Source organism: Cynocephalus volans, chromosome 14 (assembly GCF_027409185.1).
Source record: "Cynocephalus volans isolate mCynVol1 chromosome 14, mCynVol1.pri, whole genome shotgun sequence".
NCBI lineage: Eukaryota > Metazoa > Chordata > Mammalia > Dermoptera > Cynocephalidae > Cynocephalus > Cynocephalus volans.
In genome coordinates, this window is record NC_084473.1 from 1,053,391 (window position 1) to 1,073,502 (window position 20,112).

Genomic DNA, 20,112 nt, shown 5'->3' on the forward strand with positions numbered 1-20,112 from the left:
GATGTGTTAATAAGTATTCGTCAGCATTTAATAATCTTACAGGTAAATATAGGTAATTTCTGTGTACTTTGGGATAACTAATCTCAAATTCATATGGATATAAGTCAGAAAAGATTGTTGTCAAAATAAACCGGGGTGTTATAAAAATACAAGTGAGATATAAATTTGGTGTTTGTCTGCTTTTTTACTGACAAGTGAAGAAACATTTGAAAACACTGCCTTTGTTGTCCTTTTCAAATGATCTATGATGTTATGTTGTGTATCTTTATCTTCAGTGTTAGGAAGTAAAATGAAGAAAATAAGCACATTGCTGTCACATACAGTAATGTCTGGTTTATAAAAGAAGTTTCAGGTCACTGCGGACAGAGTGTCCTTGCCTGACAACCTTGCCATGGGCATCCCCAATTCCAGCTCAGCAGGTGAGACATAGTTTGCCCCATTCCCTGCCTTGATTTGCCATTCATAGCTGGTGACCTCAAATCCTGGGAGATCTTTTAGTAAAAAAGTCAGTCCTTATCCAGAGGCTGAGTAGATCATCGCCCAAAGAATGTGAAGAGTTTAGAGCAATGAGTGATTGTTGTCCCGGCCTCTGTCACAAGGTTCTCCAGTGGCAGGGGAGGAGCCCGCAAAAGCACAGCCTTGTCTTCACAGAAGGGGGTTTTCTAGCTGAGTGTGTGGTTCCTGGTGGAACTACTCGGACATGTAGAAAACTTAAGAGGTTAAATCGATTGGGAATCTGATAATGCTATCCTCAAAGTGTGAAGAATTGGGAAGAAAAGGTCGAGTAATGAACAACAGCTAGAAAATAGGACTAAGTAAGAGCACTTCAGAAGTTATGCCCTGTCCTGCTCATTCAGTTACTGCTTAATCTCAAAATCAAGAAATTTTTCTGTTCCTTTATGTTCATAAACAAAATCCTACAGCTTGTTTTAACTGTTCCTCAAACTGTAGGTCTCTTAATGCTGCTTTGTCCTGAGGGCTGCGTCCAGATAGCACCATCTATTTACAAGGGCTCATGTGCTGTGCTGAATTCATCTTATCTTTTTAAATTGGACCCAAGTAAATATGTTTAAAATATGTCTACCTGTAAAAGTCTGGAACTGCTCAGATGTCTCAAGGTTCCTCTTCGGTTAAGTGTTTTCATGATTACAAAATCATATGGGAAATAATGGATACAACCACATTTGGAGTATTTACTACCAAATCAGGGCCTGTCAATAAATTATGTCACCAATATGTAGTAATCTCTACTTTTAAAAACTGCTAAATTGTCCCTTACAGGAATTTCTAGGCTTTGAGTTTGATTTACTTATGCCTTTTATATTCTGTGACGTTCTGCCATTATAACGGTCTTGGTAGACTTGTGAATTATGAATTCACAATGATGAACTTGTTAGGTAAAGAGTCACTCTGAAGACTATTATAACAAACACTTCATTTATTACTCGTGTTTATGTACAGTATTTACATATTGCACAAGAGCTGGACTACTATTTTACATGTATTATACAAAGGACAAATGAAATTAGCCTGGATATATTCACAGATATACACTCCACTGATTCCAAAACATGACTGAAGTTTTTTTTGTTTTGTTTTGTTTTTTAAAATTTTTCATGCAGTTCCAAATAATACTCTGGGAATTTAATTGTAAAAGTAATACAAAATATCAAATCATACTATGTGGTATATGAAAATATAGTTTAAGATTCTGCCTATGTTTCTAAAGAAATATTCTTTGCGATTTGACCTAATCAGGAAAATGGAATGTTCTGTCGTTATTTGACAGCCCTACACATCAAATGTGGAGCGTTTTTTTCTGTTCTTTAAAATAAAGATTGGCAAGCATCACTGTCAGGTACCCTGATTTAACGAATATACTTGTGTGTCTGCAAACGGTGGCAGCAACATATGAAACTCAAAGGAATTACGGAAGTCTTGTCTGCAAAAATAAATCTCTTGTTCACAAGGGAATCTGTCGATGAAGACAGTAGTTCTGCTTCCCGGTTGGTTCGCAAGGCACTTCTCATGGCTCCTGGTGTGTTGCTCCTTTACAGCTCTGCTCACTGCTGAAAATAAATATATTTGGTTTCATATAACTTCATATTTCATTATCAATTCTAGAAAACCTATAAATTACATAACAGTTATAAACATCCTTATGTTTAGTGTGTACGTACGTTTTTTCATAAACACGTGAATCCTTATTAAAGTTTAAGAAACAGTGCTTAGTCTTACGTATGCGGTCAGAATCATCAAAGCTCAATCCACAGTGATGTACAGTTTGTGGCCATTCTGGGAAACAGCTGGATTGTCTTACACCTCAGTGTTCACAAGGGTTGGCAAAGCTAATAATTTAATCAAGTTTAAGTGCCATTATTTCTAGTACCCTATGCTAGAATCTCTAAGTCACTAGTGTAGTATTTTTTAAAGAATGATGACCTTTAAGGTTGCTAAGATTAGACTGCATTTGGTAGACTAAAGTAGGTAAACTCCATTTCTCTGAAAATATCCCAGAGCTCAGGCTTTTTATCCAGCTGACCTGAGTCCAGATGATGAAGAATGTGACTTCTAGGGAGGGTAGCTAGGAAAATAACATTTCTCTCGGGCCTGAGGTGAGTTAATGAGCTCCAGAGAGGGGACCAATGGATGTGCTGAAATCACATGTGCAGAGCCCCTCCCTGCAAAAAGACCTGCTTTTCCCAGGCTCTCAGCCTTTAAAAAGGTTATGGCCTGTAGTTGGGAGAGGCATCTTACTCTGCAGCATGGTCCTGCTGTCTTCGTGTGTCAGGACAGAGGAAAAAGGGTATGCACCAGGGGCAGTGCGTGGCCAGCTGTTAGCTGTGGAACGCGCCTCCCGACACCCGACACATGCGCTGCCCTTCAGAGCACCTCACTAGTTTTCTGAACCAATCTGCAAAACGCAGAGAAGTCCTGCACTGTATCTACTCTGTAATAACTAGCCAGTTCACAGCTTAACACTTTTGGAATTAGAAGAAATTAATCTTTAAAGAATAAAATTATTATATTTAACAGAAATATCGATATTTAAACTTTACCGATTTCTTGGTTAAAATGAGCCCAGTTACAGTTGGGACAACTGTGACTGTCAAGCAGGTGGCCTTTGGGAACAGAAACTTGTGAGCACATGCCTTAATCCTGGTACCCTTTGTACATTTCATCCTCCCATCACATTCTGCATTTGTGGTCCAGGGAGGGGAGTGACGCAGAGGGCAGAACTGATGACCAAGCTCCTTCCCAAGGCCACATCTGCTGGACGTGCCTGGACTCGTTTTCTTTACAGCCTTGCTGTGCACTGTCCATGCTGCCTTTGGCTAAACACGCATGGATGTGCCCACGCTGATGCGGGATTGGAACCACGCAGGACGGATGCCACAGGAGTGTCAGTTCTGTGGATAATCTCACGACAACTGCCTCTCCAGGAGCGGTCAGCTGAGGGGAGCAGCTGTCCGGTTAATTGGCAGAGAGAGAGGATGTGGATGGAGTCTCTTGTTCAGTGGATGTGGTCATAGGGCATTTGCTTTTCCACTTGTACATAAATGGGAATTTTTCCAAGTATGTGCCTTGGCTCATCTCTGGAAACAGTGGGGATTTCAGTATAAAGAAATACTTAACAAAAACAACATTCTCCTCTCCCTGAGCATATCACCTTGGGAGACCTCTAGGAACATGCATTCATTCACTGGTTTAAAAAGGAGGGAAAAAACCAGTCTTTTCCATGTGCCGCACAGGCATGGATGATCGGTGGACAGTGTCAGAGTGAGGACGGAGGGAAGCAGGAGGTGCCAGTGAACACGCGGAACGTGGGCCTCGTCCCCTCCATGTCAGGAGCAGCACTTGCATCTGGGGGAGACAGGGATGCTGAGGACGGCAGCGACAGGACCTGTGCCGCCCCAGCCTGCGTCGGCTCTGCACACCCAGTCCTGGAGGGCCAGGTCTGTCTCGGCCCCTCTGCTGCTGCCCGAATGTTCTTCAGCGCTGCCCTTCCAGAATGAGCCTGTGTGTAGGAGAGAGCACGATGTGCTCATCCGCCTTACGTGAGACACACTAGAGTAACCGCTGGAAAAATAGAACGTTCCCTTCGCATGGTGTTTCCTGGACACCTGGCAAATTCTCTCAGAACGGCCCTTGATGGGCAGGAAGTGTTCTTATCTGTGGTGGCATAACCAGCACACACAAGACATGTTGTAAGTATAACACCAGTGAGATTAAAGTTTTCTCTTGCTGTCTAAAGTGACTGAGTTCTGTGGCATTTGTGTCAGGAAAATAAAGCCACACCTTTCTGTCCACCCGCTGACTGTATGGCCGATAGTCACTTGTTACACATCAGCCCTCAAGAGGCCAAGGTAAGTTTAGTTCATAAACTCTTGATGTGCATTAATATTTTTACCATTAGAGGTTGTGAAAAAAAAAAAAAAACATTGATAGAAACATTTAAAAAGGATAGCTATTCTTTATAAGCTTATTGGAATAATGATAGACTCCAACTCAAAAACGTACTAGATATGTTATAAAATGTGCATGGACGTGGTTAGTCATATACTCTTTTGTGTTAATGAATGAGTGAAAGCCTAAAGGTGAACAGGCCTTATCTGAAGTGTGTGCCCCAGTTCACGCATTCAGTCCATGCTGCAGTCGGTTAGCTGATGTGCGGTCTGTGCCAGCGGTGTCACCACATGAATGACTTATGACGGTGCCTGGGTGCTGTGGATAGGCCAGTAAGGGGCATCTTTCTTTTCTGGCCGATAGTTTGAGATGTGTGTCAACTTTACTCAAGTAAGGCTACCTCAGCCAAAGAGTGATCTAAACTCCCATGAATTTTCCACATGGTAGACAGGACTCAGGTTCTCAGTCTGTGCACCAATGTGGTTCTGCGGTCGGAGCTTACCTCAGCCCTCCATGCACATTGGACTGACAGCCAGCCGGGTGAGAAGCCTGGCACATCTTTTATAATCTGTAGTGAAAATAAATCAGACCTTGTCAGTTGTCTGAACAACAAAGAAAGAGCATTTTCTTGCAAGTATACCAGCTGCTAAAGCCATTTATTTCTCTAAATATTCTGAATTCTCTGGAAGCAATCCAGACTCTCCTCTGCAACCACAGGTTCGAAGTTTTTGATTTAATAATTTACGGTACTTCAGGGGCTTTAGCGTCATGTGGCAGAAGTTAGATAATGCAATTGGGGGCTGTGCAGAGAGGAGGGCAGGCAGAACTGCCGCACAGCTGCGCCCCAGCTACCCCTCGGTAGCTGTCAAAGCTCATCAAAATAACTTCAGTTTGCTTCCTGGGAGAGTCTTTCCATACCCTGTGTTACTTTTAGGATTTGTGCAGACTGAGTCCCCACTTGAGCTGAACGTGACACAAAGCCACCTGCATTAAAATTCTAAAGAAGGAGAGTCCAAGTCAAGCAGCAGAGCAGCAAAAGCAGCAACGCTAGCTTCCGAGAGAGACGGATGTGCCTGGTGCCTAACACGACCCCCACAGCACTGTCCTGGCAGGTGCTGCCTCGGAGAAGGTAAGCGAGATCTTGGCCAAAAGGCAGATTCCTCAGGATGAAGTTCTGTGGAAAGCGGCAGCGGTTTACAGGTTACTAATGTGCATTTCTCAAAAGTAGCAAAATTGTACTTAAAAATGGGAGAGTTCATACTCAGTTGAAAATGTGAGTGGATAACCTGTCCACAGTAGACCTGCACAGGATGCTGCATAAGCAGCTCGCTCTACGTCTAAACATAAACTCCCTAAACATTCACAGCGCTATTGGTTGGGTTCGAAGGGGGAAAAATGACCCAACAGCCGGCAGCTGGGCTGTCTGGACCCCTGGCTTTACGTCTCTTCTTCACCTGCAGCACCACGCTTTTTGGAATGTGGTTTTCCTAAATAGATGACATGTTGTACATAGAATAAATTGTGTGTGTTTAAGGGCTGATCTAATCAACCAATTGTAGGTACTTCCACCTGCAGTATGTCCAGAGGTCCCAGCTGATCAGCTGCCCCACTCCATCCAAATGTCTGTAGCAAAGCCTCTAAAACCGTCAGGTGCATACGGATCATTTGGGGATCTTACTAAAGGCAGGTTTCGTTCAGCCGGTTGCTTAAGTCTTAGTTCTGCATTTCCCAAGGAACCACCCTTTGAGTAAGAAGGCTCTCTGGCTCCTTTCAGTTGGATTCTAAGGGTTTTCTTTCATACAGCCTAAAGTAGCCTAAGAGTGGTCCACCTTCAGCCCTCCAGCTCTTTCTGGGCGAAGAATTGGTGGAATTCACTTTAAGTAGCCACTCATCTCAATGCACAGATCCATCGGCCTCCACCTCTTGGTGGGCCCCCAGGAGTTGTGCCCAGGAGTCTTGGTATCACGCAGCTGAGTTACTGTGAGCAAAGGAGGGCAGGAAGCTGGGCACTGCCCGGCATGGTGGCCTGGAGAAGGGGCCGCATGGGACCTCGGTCTTAGCTTTGCTGATATCCGCGTGACAGCGCACACACAGTTTAAACTGTCTACTTCCTCATCCGCAAATGAAAAGATGAGATGGAATCACCTGAGGCTTGTTTTCAAATTTAGAATCTATGATCCAGCTGTTGTAAGTTTCACTATTGTAAGACACTACTTAATACAAAATAGATACACATTTAAACCATAAAAATAACAAGGTTCTCTGGCCCCGGGAAGCAGGTTAATAATTCTCAAGCAGAAGGAGATTCTATTTCAAAAGAAGAAAGAAAGCAGGGGTGTAAGAGTGTCCAGGTCCACACGGCGTGGAGTGGGAGGTGGGCTGGAGTGTGGAGCTCGAGAAACACAGAAGCAAACAGCTGCAGGACATGAGCGCTGCTTGCCTTGGCCCTAGGATCGTGTGGCTGAGTGAGGCCAGATGGGCCCTGACTTGCATCCATCGGTCATTCCTTGTTTGTGGGGGGCACATCCCATGTGCCTGTGACCCGGCTCTGTCCGGAAAGTGCTAGTGATGTGCCCTCACTGTGCCATCTGCGGTCCATGGATAGGGTGTTTGTGGACGTGCCTGGCAGCTCCACATGGGACGGAGTGACTGTTTACTATTTACTGCACTGCTATTTATTACTATTCAGAGTGACTCTGCTGCCGAAACAAAGAAGAAGCCTTCTGCTTCGTGTAGATGGGCTGCTGACCAGACCCGCTGCCCCTCTGGATAGTCTCTGAAAACGGGCAGCAAGATTCCCGGCATGTCTGCATGACTTTTCTCCTCTGAACTTTAAGAAATGAAGATGGTAGTCCCAATTAAAAAAAAAAAAATGGTTTAGGGCTCTGTCACTCCAGCTAAGTCACTTGTCATTGTCGTGTGTTTTGTGAAGAGCACAAGGGGCCACTTTTGGGGAAATAAAATATGTTTTGTTATGGACAAACAGCCAGAAGCACATTGAGGAGAAGGAAAGGAAACCTGCAGGAGAGAAAGCTACAGCCGAGAGCTGCACTGATAAGGGGAACATTGCATTTTGGAACTAGCACTGAAGCCAGCCAGAAAAACAGAATTTTGAAATAGCAATAAAATTCCTGTGTGATGAGGTTATAATTACTTATGGAAAGAAAAAGTGTCCAGTCAGAGCAGTGAAAATGGTCAAGAAAGTTCAGTGAGAATGTCCAGGTTGACCTGACCCTCTAAACTGCAGAGTCCTCGTCCCAGAGCTCACTCTTAACGTTCGTTTCCCATAGTTGAGCAGATACAAACAAAGGCATCGTGCCAGGATTCGTAAACAAAACGAGAGCACGAGCCCATTGCAAGAGTTGATTAATTCCTGCGACTACGCAATGTTAGGCATTAGCTGACGCACGATTAGTTTTCTTCTTCAATGGTCTGGTCATTCTGGCCCTGCCTCCACAGCTCAGCAGGAGCAGATACCCGCAAACATGAGCTAGAAGGCAGGGCCTGCTCAATGAGCTGCGGGACTGGAGAGCCACTGTCTACACTGTGCTGCATCTACAGAGCGATTCCGGTGCAGTCACTTACATGCAGGAATGGTGCAGTCTCGGGTGTTGTGGTAGAGTCTGTGGAAGTGTTTGCTGCACTTTGGACTAAAATAAAGAGGACCTGGAACATGGAAGAAGAAACAGATCATGAAGCCTCAGGGGACGCAAAGGAATTCAGGGAGAGATGCGGAGCACGAGAAAGCTTACCTGTGAGGTGCTTTAAAAACTTGTCCTTCACCCTTAGGTCTCGAGGGACAATTTCTGTGAGAGGGGAAAGATTATGATTATATCGCCCAAATGAAGAGCTTTTGTTATGTGATCTTAAGTCGGTGTTGAAGACAATTACTGGAAACTGTCATTAGCCATATTGCCCTGCACTCCAGAAAACGGTGGGAGCACCCTGGGTCTGCCACCTACGACACAGCGGGAGACTCAGCCAGGGACGTGTTCCTTCCATAGTGTGTGCTGCTCATTCAGCCCCGATGGCACCTGTCTGCTCTGCACCCTCAGGCCACAGATGGAGACCACAAGCCTACAGGGTTTGTTTCTGCTTTTGCTTTAACAGCTTCCAGCGCATAAGTCACTTTTAGACACTTTCATTTTGAAGAGCTTGGGAATCAAATCCCACAACATTTCAAAGTCCTAGAAAGAAAGCCTGAGTCTTCGAGCAACAAATTGGTTGTAGAACATTACTTTTTCTAGATAAATATTTAGAAAAGAAGAAGAAGAAAAAAAAAAAGATCCAATGCCTTTGGAACCACCTGTTTACATGAATAGAAATACACATTCAGCTGGTTTACAAGATGGAAAGACAGGATCCTAGGGCAAGACTCTTCCCGGCCCGCCTCGGCCGCCTCCACAGTTCTCTGCTGGCACTGGGTCGTCGGCGATGGTGACACCGCCATGACACTCTCCTCTCAAGCCTTGCTTTTGCTTCCTGACAGTCCCCTGTCATCACTTCTCACTGCCCTGTTTTTGGCTGGTGACTCGGCTGTGACCCTGTGTGAGGTCACTTACTGTACTGGAGACGCTGCTTAGCTCCTTCCCACACCTCTGAGGAGGGGACATTCTCAAGGTGCCTTTGGCTTGCAGGGTCGAGACACCCCACTAAAGCCAGCCTTCACTTACTCCTGACTTTACTCAGTCTGTATAAAACCGACCTCATCATATTTGACCTACTTGTGTCACTAAAGCATCAAAGGCTTCCATGCTGTCCTGGGAAATGCCCCTTGGGGTGGCCGCTCTGGGACAGGCTCTGTCACAGGGAGGAGCTCTGGAGCGTTTCCTTCTCAGGAGAAACGCTTCGCTGAAAACACTTGCGTTTCCAAATAGCAGTGACATTCTGTGCGGGGATGAGCGACCCAGGCAACAGCAGCTCCCGCGTGGAGGGGACCGGGGACGGCTGTCTGCGGGGCACGCGCACACCTCCTGTTCTTCCTATTTTCTTTTTCTTTAACATATTCCCGGTTCTTATTTATTTTTACCTTTTTATTTTTAAAGATCAAAATTGACGTATCTCTAAAAAACGTGTTTCTCGGAGACAGTGCTACCGCCGCGCGAAGACGGCGACACTCACCCACCCGCTGCTCCTCCGGGGCGGCGCCGTCGTCCGCGGCCTCCCTGCGGCCCAGGGCGAAGTCCCCGCCGAGCAGCGGCGGCCCCTTGTGTCCCCCCGACTGGAACTTCTTGAGCTCCTGGACGATCTCCACGAGGAGCCGCAGCAGCGTCTGCCTGTCCGCGGGCTCCCGCGGCTCCGCACGCCCCGGGCCGGGCCCCGCCGCCGCCAGCACCAGCAGCAGCCCCAGGAGGAGCGGCCGCCCGGGTCCCCGCATGGCCCCCGGGTCGCCGGGCGGGAGGATCACGCGCGCTCGGGAGCCCGGCTCGCGGGAGGAGAGGGCAGCGGGGCCGGGAGGAAAGTCGGCGGGGCGGGGGCGGGGACACGCGGACAGGGGACCGGGGCGGGGCGGGGCGGGCGGGTCACCTCCAGGTCTCCCGCACGGCAGTGGCGCCCGGGGCCGCGCAACTTTCCGCGAGCCGCGGCCGGCGCGGGCGCCCGGTCCCCAAGTTTCCAGCCCCGCCTCTGCGCGGGGGTCGCCCCGGCCAGCCGCGTGTCCCCGGCCCCGGCCCGCACCTGCCCCGCGCCCCGGAGCCGCGGGCGTCGTCCGGCGTCTGTCCGCGCCCCCCGGGCCGCGCACGCCCCGCTACTCCATGCCCGGCGGCGCCCGGCGGCGGGGCGCGGGGACGCGGGGACGCGGGGACGCGGCCGCTCCAGCGGGGGACCCGCGGCCGCCCGGGTGCGCCGGCGCCGAGTCCCGCCTCGGACCTCGGGCCGCTCCTTATCCCCGCGCCGCCGCCGTCAGGCGGGTCCCCAGGGCTCCGGGCGGCTTTAATGAGGAGCGCGGGGCGCCCGCGCGCGACGTCGTCAGACCCCCCGGCGGCCCCGCCCCGTCCCCTCCCCCGCCCGGCCCCGCCCTCCCGGCCCCGCCCCCTCGATCCGTTCCCTCCGTTCCTGTCGCGTGTGACAGGATGACAAGAGACGCCTTTGCCAGGAGCGCGGCTGTGTTTTTGTCTAAACGTGGACCTCGGGCTGTTGGAAGGCGCCGCGCGACCGCCTCGACATCTAAGTCACAGTCGGCCCGTCGCGGAGGGACCTGCCGGCGTCCGGCCGCCTCGGACCCGAGCCGAGTCCCCGGGCGGGCGGGGGCGGCCGAGGCGCGCACTGGGCGGGCCCGGGACGCGCCAGGACCCCGCACCCTCCCCGGGGTCGCCTCGGGCGGGCGGAGGCGCGGGGACGGGCGCGTCCTCCGCGAAGTCGCCCCGCAGCCCGGACGGCCGAGAGCGCGGCCAGCTGCCTCCGGCCTGTTTTCTTGTAAAATCTATTATCAGCGGCCGCGCGGCTTCCCGTCCTGCCGGTGCTTCTGGGCAGGAGCTGGACGTCGTCCAAGGCGGCGGCGGGGAAGGTGCTCCCGGGACGCCCCGCACGGGGACACACGACTGAAAGCGGCCACCATTAGCGGCGCGGCCACGCCGGCCTCGCCCCGTCTCGCCTCTGCCCCTGCCCTGTTCCCCGTCACCCTGCCCTGGTCCCCGTCATCCTGTCCTGGTCCCTGTCCCCGTCCCTCTGCCCTGTTCCCCGTCACCCTGCCCTGGTCCCCGTCATCCTGTCCTGGTCCCCGTCCCCGTCCCTCTGCCCCTGCCCTGGTCCCCGTCACCTTGCCCTGGTCCCCATCTCTGTCCCCCTGCCCTGGTCCCCATCTCTATCCCCCTGCCCTGGTCCCCATCTCTGACCCCCTGCCCTGGTCCCCATCCCTGTCCCCCTGCCCTGGTCCCCATCTCTGACCCCCTGCCCTGGTCCCCATCCCTGTCCCCCTGCCCTGGTCCCCATCTCTGACCCCCTGCCCTGGTCCCCATCCCTGTCCCCCTGCCTTGGTCCCCATCTCTGACCCCCTGCCCTGGTCCCCATCCCTGTCCCCCTGCCCTGGTCCCCATCTCTGACCCCCTGCCCTGGTCCCCATCCCTGTCCCCCTGCCTTGGTCCCCATCTCTGACCCCCTGCCCGGGTCCCCATCCCTGTCCCCCTGCCCTGGCCCCCATCTCTGACCCCCTGCCCTGGTCCCCATCCCTGTCCCCCTGCCCTGGTCCCCGTCACCTTGCCCTGGTCCCCGTCACCTTGCCCTGGTCCCCATCCCTGTCCCTCTGCCCTAGTCCCCATCCCCTGCCCTGGTCCCCTGCCCTGGTCCCCATCACCTTGCCCTGGTCCCCATCTCTGTCCCCCTGCCCTGGTCCCCATCTCTGTCCCCCTGCCCTGGTCCCCATCCCTGACCCCCTGCCCTGGTCCCCATCCCTGACCCCCTGCCCTGGTCCCCATCTCTGTCCCCCTGCCCTGGTCCCCATCTCTGTCCCCCTGCCCTGGTCCCCATCTCTGACCCCCTGCCCTGGTCCCCATCCCTGTCCCCCTGCCTTGGTCCCCATCTCTGACCCCCTGCCCTGGTCCCCATCCCTGTCCCCCTGCCCTGGTCCCCATCCCTGTCCCCCTGCCCTGGTCCCCGTCCCTCCGCCTCCCTGTCCAGTCCGCTTCCTCAGGAGCACAGCGCTTGGCGAGGGCGGCGGGACGAGCAGCGGAGAGATGGGGGATTTTAAACGTGGTCCCCTCAGACCCCGTCCCGGCCGGGTGTTCATCTCCGCTCTCGTGAGAAGCAAACGGTTTGATTTCACAGTGAGCGCTTTTTGTTTTTTCCAGAAACATGACTGAAATGTGAACGTTTCTGCTAAAACGCACTCAGGAAAAAAGTGAAACTGTCGTGCCCGACAGACCGTAGGCGGCAGATACGGTGCGGTGTTTGTCCTTTCTCCCTGTCCCCGTTCTGTGCGTGAGCGGGACCTCGGTCCCTCCTCAAGAGCGACGTCTAGTGTCGAGTCGCTGCGCCCGCCGCGGTGTCCCTCCGGCCCGGCCGTTTCCAGCCTCACGGAGCCTGGAAGCTTCTACTGTTGTGAAATATTTTGGTGTGAAACGGTTTTTTAAAAAAACTTTTTGTGTGGCAAAACAGAGCAAACAAAAACACCTAATCCCATATTATTTTAAATTCACAGACTCTTTTAAAATAGCGTTTTACAAAATCGAAAGCTCCATCTCTTCTAAGAATAGCAGTCGGCTCTCCCCCCCTCAGTTTTACCAACCCAGAGCCCTGCTCGATGTTCACAGGGTCACCTCGTGTCCCTCCGGTCCTACTTGCAGCTTCCAGGACACCTTCACGGAACAGGACAGGGACAGGCCGGGCGCGCCTGGGGCTGGCCTTCGGGACGTCTAGCGAGGAAGCATCAGGCCGCTCATGGGTTCACTCGCTCGGTTCTGCTGAGTTCTGGGCTAAAACTGCCCACTTGCTGCCCACTGTACATAAGGAATTTTTACAGACTAAAGAACTTAAGAGTGTACTTGTTTGTTAGTCCTTACTGAGCCTTTCAACTTGTGACTTTGCCGGGAGGGACTCCGAGGGTTTGCCGATCCCCAGGACTACGTGCCTGGCGCCTGTCGTCAGGACAACCCGGTCTGGTGAATGCACTGGCTGCTCTGGTTGGCACAAAGGAAAGCCAGGACAAGCTCACGGGGAGGTGTGAGGCTGTGTTGACACATCAGTCCCTCCACTGCTTCGTGAGTTAAACCGGGTAGATTGGCTGGATGGTCTCCAAAGTCTACAGCTGTATGATTTTATGATTGCTACGAAAAAGTCTGAAAACAGCAAAACACAATGTTTCCTGTAAAGAGCCTGTAGTTCCCTTAAAGTCATCACCCCTATAAATTTCGCCATTTATTTTCAGTCAAGAAGAGGTTATATATTAATATTAAGTAATCTAATTCCTTCCGTTAGTAAGTGAACAACTTTCAACTGTCAAGGGTCTGAAAAGTCAAAAAGAGAGAGAACTAGCAACAAACTATATTCTAGGATTACTGGCAAAAAATAATTTCTTTTGCAAGATTTGATTTAGTTTGATTTCCTTTTCAAGGAAACTATATTCGATCATAAGAAGAAAACTGAACAGAGAGGAAAAAGCTGTATTTAATTTACTTTTACTGCACTGCACATCTATGTCATGATATGGGCAAGTCATTTTTTAAATTTATAAATAGTGTAAAGATCCAATGTTTCAACTGTAGTCATTTCTCTCTTTTCCAGAAAGATACATATTTAATTTCAGATGAATATTAACTGCCTTCAAAGACTTCTAAAATATATATATATTAACAGCATATTTTAAAATGAATCGTTATATTTGTTTAATCATTTTGTTAATCATTTAATAATACAACTAAGCTTTTATTAGAGAGAACAGTAATCACCTTTTATAAAAGATAACATTATGTGCTATCAAGAAATACTGCTTACTGTTTACCTTTACCAGTTCTGCTATTTTTACCCTCAATATGTTATTAGTATCCTAGGAATGCACTAGAAACTGTATGAAGCATTTAGGAAGAGTAGCTTTCTAGGAGGACCAGTCTTCCTAGTGTAAACGTAGTAAATGTAACCCCTGTAAGTGACAATGTACGCACGACGTCTAGCAGCCTATTCCAGATCCGTGAAGCTCGCGTCTGCCGCGTTCCATCCCCCCGTGCAGAGGAAGAGACTATTCTAAGGACATTTAGTCATCCACCGCCTTCCCATTCTTTGATACCACTTTTGCATTTCTATAAACACATCGTAGTCATGTCCAGAGGAAACATGAGCCAAGAGTTTCGTGTAGAGGGGTGGGGTACACGATAGCACGACCGATTTCCTTTTGCCCAATTTTCTTGCCCCATGGCCAAGATGAAGAGGACTTTTCATGGGGAAAAGGCTTGAAAGAACTATGAACTTTACCTTGTCCCTTAGAAGTGGTTTAGTTATAAAATCCACCTAGAGAAGAGGTCTCAAGACCCCTGGACTCTTGCCCTTCGTAAGCCTCCATCTGGCATCTTTTTTCTTTTTTTTTGTTCTGACTGGTAAGGGGATCACAACCCTCGGCACAGTGTTGTCAGCACCGTGCTCAGCCAGTGAGCACATCGGCCACCCCTATATAGGATCCAAACCCGCGGCCTCGGAACTACCAGCGCCGCACTGTCCCGAGTGAGCCACGGGGCCGGCCCTCAATCTGTCATCTTTTGATGACAGCAGCAAGTATAAATTTGAACATGCACGTACAACATCAACATGTTAAAAATAAATAAATACCCTCCTATTTGGTGTAAAGATCATGTCAACAAACTCACCCAGGGGACCACTTGAGCAAAACATTTTCAACTGTACTAAGGAACACCATCAATATATCTACACTCCATGTATTTTCTGCAGGGGATCAAATATCCTGGTCAAAAGTGACCGTGCAATGATTGGGGTCATGCAGAGACTTCCAAAGTGCCATAAAGGGGCCCTATACAAACTACCAAACTAAGTGATTTTGGTTTTTTTCTTTTAGGGTGAGCTAACCACTCTACCCAACAGCTCGCGCGTTTCTGTGGCTTCATGCAGAGAGCCTTATTTCTCTCCACTCAGTCAAAGTGTGGTGGGGGCGGTGCCTCCTCTCTTAGGATCTGGGAATCCCCACTGGATCCCCTACTTATGGCCTGAGAGGAAGAGAAGAGGGGAGCCAGGAAGCCCAAGGGGGAGTTGTAGGAGCCTTGCCTGGAGGAGGCGCACCTCACAGCGGCCACATGCCACCGGTCAGCACGAACATCCCAGGCTGTTCCTTCTCAATGGGTAGGGTTATTAGTCAATGTGAATAAGAGGAATTTGCTTTCTGCAGAAAATACTTGTTGAGATATTTTATTTTCCCTTAAGCAATTCAAGAAGAAATCATTCCCAAGCCCTGGCCAAGAGTCTGGGGCATTGGCCCATCCTGTGGACAATTAGTCTGAGAGGAGGGTGGACCAGAAGACAGCGTTCCCACAAGGGCGGAGGATGGACCAGAAGACAGTGCTCCCACAAGGGAGGAGGGTGGACCAGAAGACAATGCTCCCACCAGGGCGGAGGGTGGACCAGAAGACAGTGCTCCCACAAGGGCGGAGGGTGGACCAGAAGACAGTTTTCCTGCAAGGGAGGAGGGTGGACCAGAAGACAGTGCCCCCACCAGGGCGGAGGGTGGACCAGAAGACAGTTCTCCTGCAAGGGAGGAGGGTGGACCAGAAGACAGTGCTCCCACCAGGGCGGAGGGTGGACCAGGAGACAGTGCTCCCACAAGGGAGGAGAGTGGACCAGAAGACAGTGCTCCCACAAGGGAGGAGGGTGGACCAGAAGACAGTGCTCCTGCAAGGGAGGAGGGTGGACCAGAAGACAGTGCTCCTGCAAGGGAGGAGGGTGGACCAGAAGACAGTGCCTCCACCAGGGCGGAGGGTGGACCAGAAGACAGTGCTCCCACAAGGGCGGAGGGTGGACCAAAAGACAGTGCTCCCACAAGGGAGGAGAGTGGACCAGAAGACAGTGCTCCCACAAGGGAGGAGAGTGGACCAGAAGACAGTGCTCCCACAAGGGAGGAGAGTGGACCAGAAGACAGTGCTCCCACAAGGGAGGAGAGTGGACCAGAAGACAGTGCTCTCACAAGGGAGGAGGGTGGATCAGAAGACAGTGCCCCCACCAGGGCGGAGGGTGGACCAGAAGACAGTGCTCCCGCAAGGGAGGAGGGTGGACCAGAAGACAGTGCTCCCACAAGGGCGGAGAGTGGACCAAAAGACAGTGCTCCCACAAGGGAGGAGAGTGGACCAGAAGACAGTGCTCCCACAAGGGAGGAGAGTGGACCAGAAGACAGTGCTCTCACAAGGGAGGAGGGTGGATCAGAAGAGAGTGCTCCCACAAGGGAGGAGGGTGGGCCAGAAGACAGTGCTCCCACAAGGGCGGAGAGTGGACCAAAAGACAGTGCTCCCACAAGGGAGGAGAGTGGACCAGAAGACAGTGCTCCCACAAGGGAGGAGAGTGGACCAGAAGACAGTGCTCCCACAAGGGAGGAGAGTGGACCAGAAGACAGTGCTCCCACAAGGGAGGAGAGTGGACCAGAAGACAGTGCTCTCACAAGGGAGGAGGGTGGATCAGAAGACAGTGCCCCCACCAGGGCGGAGGGTGGACCAGAAGACAGTGCTCCTGCAAGGGAGGAGGGTGGACCAGAAGACAGTGCTCCCACAAGGGAGGAGAGTGGACCAGAAGACAGTGCTCTCACAAGGGAGGAGGGTGGATCAGAAGACAGTGCTCCCACAAGGGAGGAGGGTGGGCCAGAAGACAGTGCTCCCACAAGGGAGGAGGGTGGACCAGAAGACAGTGCTCCCACAAGGGAGGAGAGTGGACCAGAAGACAGTGCTCCCACAAGGGAGGAGAGTGGACCAGAAGACAGTGCTCTCACAAGGGAGGAGGGTGGATCAGAAGACAGTGCTCCCACAAGGGAGGAGGGTGGGCCAGAAGACAGTGCTCCCACAAGGGAGGAGGGTGGACCAGAAGACAGTGCTCCCACAAGGGAGGAGAGTGGACCAGAAGACAGTGCTCTCACAAGGGAGGAGGGTGGATCAGAAGACAGTGCTCCCACAAGGGAGGAGGGTGGACCAGAAGACAGTGCTCCTGCAAGGGAGGAGGGTGGACCAGAAGAGAGTGATCCTGCAAGGGAGGAGGGTGGACCAGAAGAGAGTGATCCTGCAAGGGAGGAGGGTGGACCAGAAGACAGTGCTCCCACAAGGGAGGAGGGTGGACCAGAAGACAGTGCTCTCACAAGGGAGGAGAGTGGATCAGAAGACAGTGCTCCCACAAGGGCGGAGGGTGGACCAGAAGACAGTGCTCCCACAAGGGAGGAGGGTGGACCAGAAGACAGTGCTCCTGCAAGGGAGGAGGGTGGGCCAGAAGAGAGTGATCCTGCAAGGGAGGAGGGTGGACCAGAAGAGAGTGATCCTGCAAGGGAGGAGGGTGGACCAGAAGACAGTGCTCCCACAAGGGAGGAGGGTGGACCAGAAGACAGTGCTCCTGCAAGGGAGGAGGGTGGGCCAGAAGAGAGTGATCCTGCAAGGGAGGAGGGTGGACCAGAAGACAGTGCTCCCACAAGGGAGGAGGGTGGACCAGAAGACAGTGCTCCTGCAAGGGAGACCAAGGCTACTTTTCCCAACATTTCTTCTCCCTCCACAGGGTGGGGGGCGGGGCCTGCCTCAGGTCACAAAGTTGCTACCGTAGCTCCAGCCAATCCTGTGCCTGAGATCTGGGCTCCCCACGCATAGCTGTTCATAAACTCTTGACTACAGAACCTTTACCCAAACTGTTCTTTTAGTCCAGCACATTTTTCTTTCCTTCCTTCTACCCTTGCTTCTCACCACAGACACCAGATATTCTGGGAAATCCTTCCTGACCTCTACAGCCAGGTTGGGAGCTCCCTGAATCTGTGCTTATCCCTATCATGGCATCAATCCTATTAATTCTGTCTAGTTTCCTGGCATGTCCTAGGTTACTTTTCTGTAGTTTCCCTTTGACTCTCTTATTCCTGCATCCAGGGAATGCTTGTTCATTGTTGTATCACCAGTACTTAGCATAGTGCAGGGAACATAGTGTGTACAAAATAAATATTTTTGAAAAATGGATAAGTATACTGTTTCTATGTATTTGTACTGACAGATCTTTGCAAATCATTACTTATACAAATATTTATTGGACACCTCTTCTATGAAAACTAGTGCCATAGAATTACAAAGAGAATTTGAACATGGACCGACTCTTTGGATGGTGCGTCATCATATAGTAAAGAAATGACCAACATATTTTTAATTATAAAAGACGATACCCCAGTGGAGCTATCTCGGAAGACTTCGTAGGAAAAGTGATATTGAAATGCCCCGAGTGATGGGTAGGAATTGTGCATGTTGGCACAGGGTCACACACCAGGACAGAGGAAAATGTCCATGAAACTCCCAAGGAGAGAAACCTCAAAACCACTTGAGTGTGGCTGGGAAGACGGGGCTGTCGGAGAGGGGAGTGACAGGGAACAGCTGGAGCGACAACTTCCCGTCCCCTCTTCTCCTCAAGAATGTGTCACGGCAGAGTGGAAAGGACCTGGCATCAGAGCTGCAGCTACCGCTCAGGTTCTGATTCCTGCTCCTCGTCCACAAGAGGTCGGGCGAGATGGCCTCCTCGAGCCCAGTTTCCTCATGTCCGAGACAAAATGACGAGAGTACATATTCGCTCAGAGGTTGTGTGAGCATTACGATAATATTTGTTAACTTTTTCGTACAGTTTACAAAACACTTTAAAAAAGAAAAAAACCCGCTCAGTAATGGCTAACTGTTACTGAGTCTTTTATAGTGTGTACTGTCTTAACGACCCTTTTTTCTCTATTTATTTCTTATGTCATAAAAGAGAGCATCACTCAAATCCTGTAGATTGTCTGGGACATCAGAATTTTGTGACTTGTTTACAGCTGCATAGAAAATCTATAGTTAGAAAACGGACTGAAATATCCTAAATTAGCAAATTTCCGTGTGACTGGCCAGAGCTCGGGACAGTGGGTGGGGCTGCTGGGGCGTCTGAGGAGGCGCGTGTGACTTCGTCACTCAAGGTGATGTGTGTGTGTGGTCAGCTACTGTACACGGGTACCCCGAAAAGCTCGTGGAAGGATTTGTATTATCTTTCGACAGTGTTTTTCCACAAACTTTCTGAAGTAGCCTCATGCACTAGGAATATGCGTTCATAAGGACAGTCTAGTTTTTGCTCACCTGACACTCATAATCACGAGGACATCTGAGCAGGTAATAGCGCTTCATCTGATACTTTGCCCATTATTATAATGCAGCCCATTAGGCAAAGAGTGTTTGGGACACTTAGTGTGTTTGGGCTCCTGTAAGAAAATAGCATGAAATGGGCAGCTTATGAACAACAGCCGTTTGTTGCTCGCAGTTCTGGAGGCTGGAAGTCCCAGATAGGAGCTGGCAGACTCGGGGTCAGCCCGTCTCACAGATGCACCTTCTTGTCGTGTGGTCACACAGGGGCAGGAGGGGCAGCTCTCTGGGTCCCTTTTATAAGGGCACTAATCCCATTCATGTGGCTCTGCCTTTATGACCTCGTCATCTCCCAAAGGCCCCACCTCCCAATACTGGATTTTGGGGGGACATAACTTTCAGGCCATAGCAGGTACTCAGCACCAACGAAACACAGGCCGACTCATGGTCCTCGTAGAACCCGGAGTTCCAGTGACAATAAACAAAAACAGTCCGTCCCTCCACCATGGAAGGGAGAAGCTGGCTCACCCACACCTTCCATTGCCACGGCTGGTCCTGGGTGCTCGGGACGTAGGCTGAGGATTGCCGCCCTCAGGAGTCTGAGCAGTTCACAGTGACGAACACGTCAAGTGTGGCTGCGTGCTCATGGGCACAGGGGCAGGGGGTGTGAGCACTGGGGCTGGGCACGGGGGCTGCAGGGAGGATACATCCTTGAGGCGGGTTTATGGGTGAGCAGGAGGGGGGGAGGAAAGGGCGTGGGTGAGGGGCATCGAGGTAAAATCTCATAGCATATTCGGAAAACTTGAGAGTGTCCTCCATAGCACAGTGCACAGGAGATGGTGAAAGAGGAGGACCTTGCAAATGCCACCCTGAGTTCTCTGAACTCCGTCCCCTAGTCTGTGGTGAGTGACTGACGAGCTGTGAGCCGGGGGTGGACAGGACCAGAGTTAAGTTC

At 50.9% G+C, this 20,112-nt stretch overlaps 1 protein-coding gene across 2 annotated transcripts; it reads right to left on the bottom strand.

The window, feature by feature from the left end:
• Positions 1 to 1,716: 1,716 nt before the first annotated feature.
• On the bottom strand, positions 1,717 to 9,784 carry ALKAL2 (ALK and LTK ligand 2). 2 transcript variants are annotated; one of them, XM_063079041.1, is made up of 5 exons: positions 9,529 to 9,784; positions 8,160 to 8,213; positions 7,993 to 8,073; positions 4,910 to 4,975; positions 1,717 to 2,069 (listed from the first exon to the last, which is right to left on the bottom strand). In XM_063079041.1, exons 1-4 carry the CDS (start codon positions 9,782 to 9,784, stop codon positions 4,911 to 4,913), a joined length of 456 nt encoding a protein of 151 aa, XP_062935111.1. In that variant the 3' UTR covers positions 1,717 to 2,069; position 4,910. The 2 variants fall into 2 exon arrangements, with proteins under 2 accessions (XP_062935111.1, XP_062935112.1); XM_063079042.1 differs by having other exon boundaries at positions 2,030 to 2,066.
• Positions 9,785 to 20,112: the final 10,328 nt, after the last annotated feature.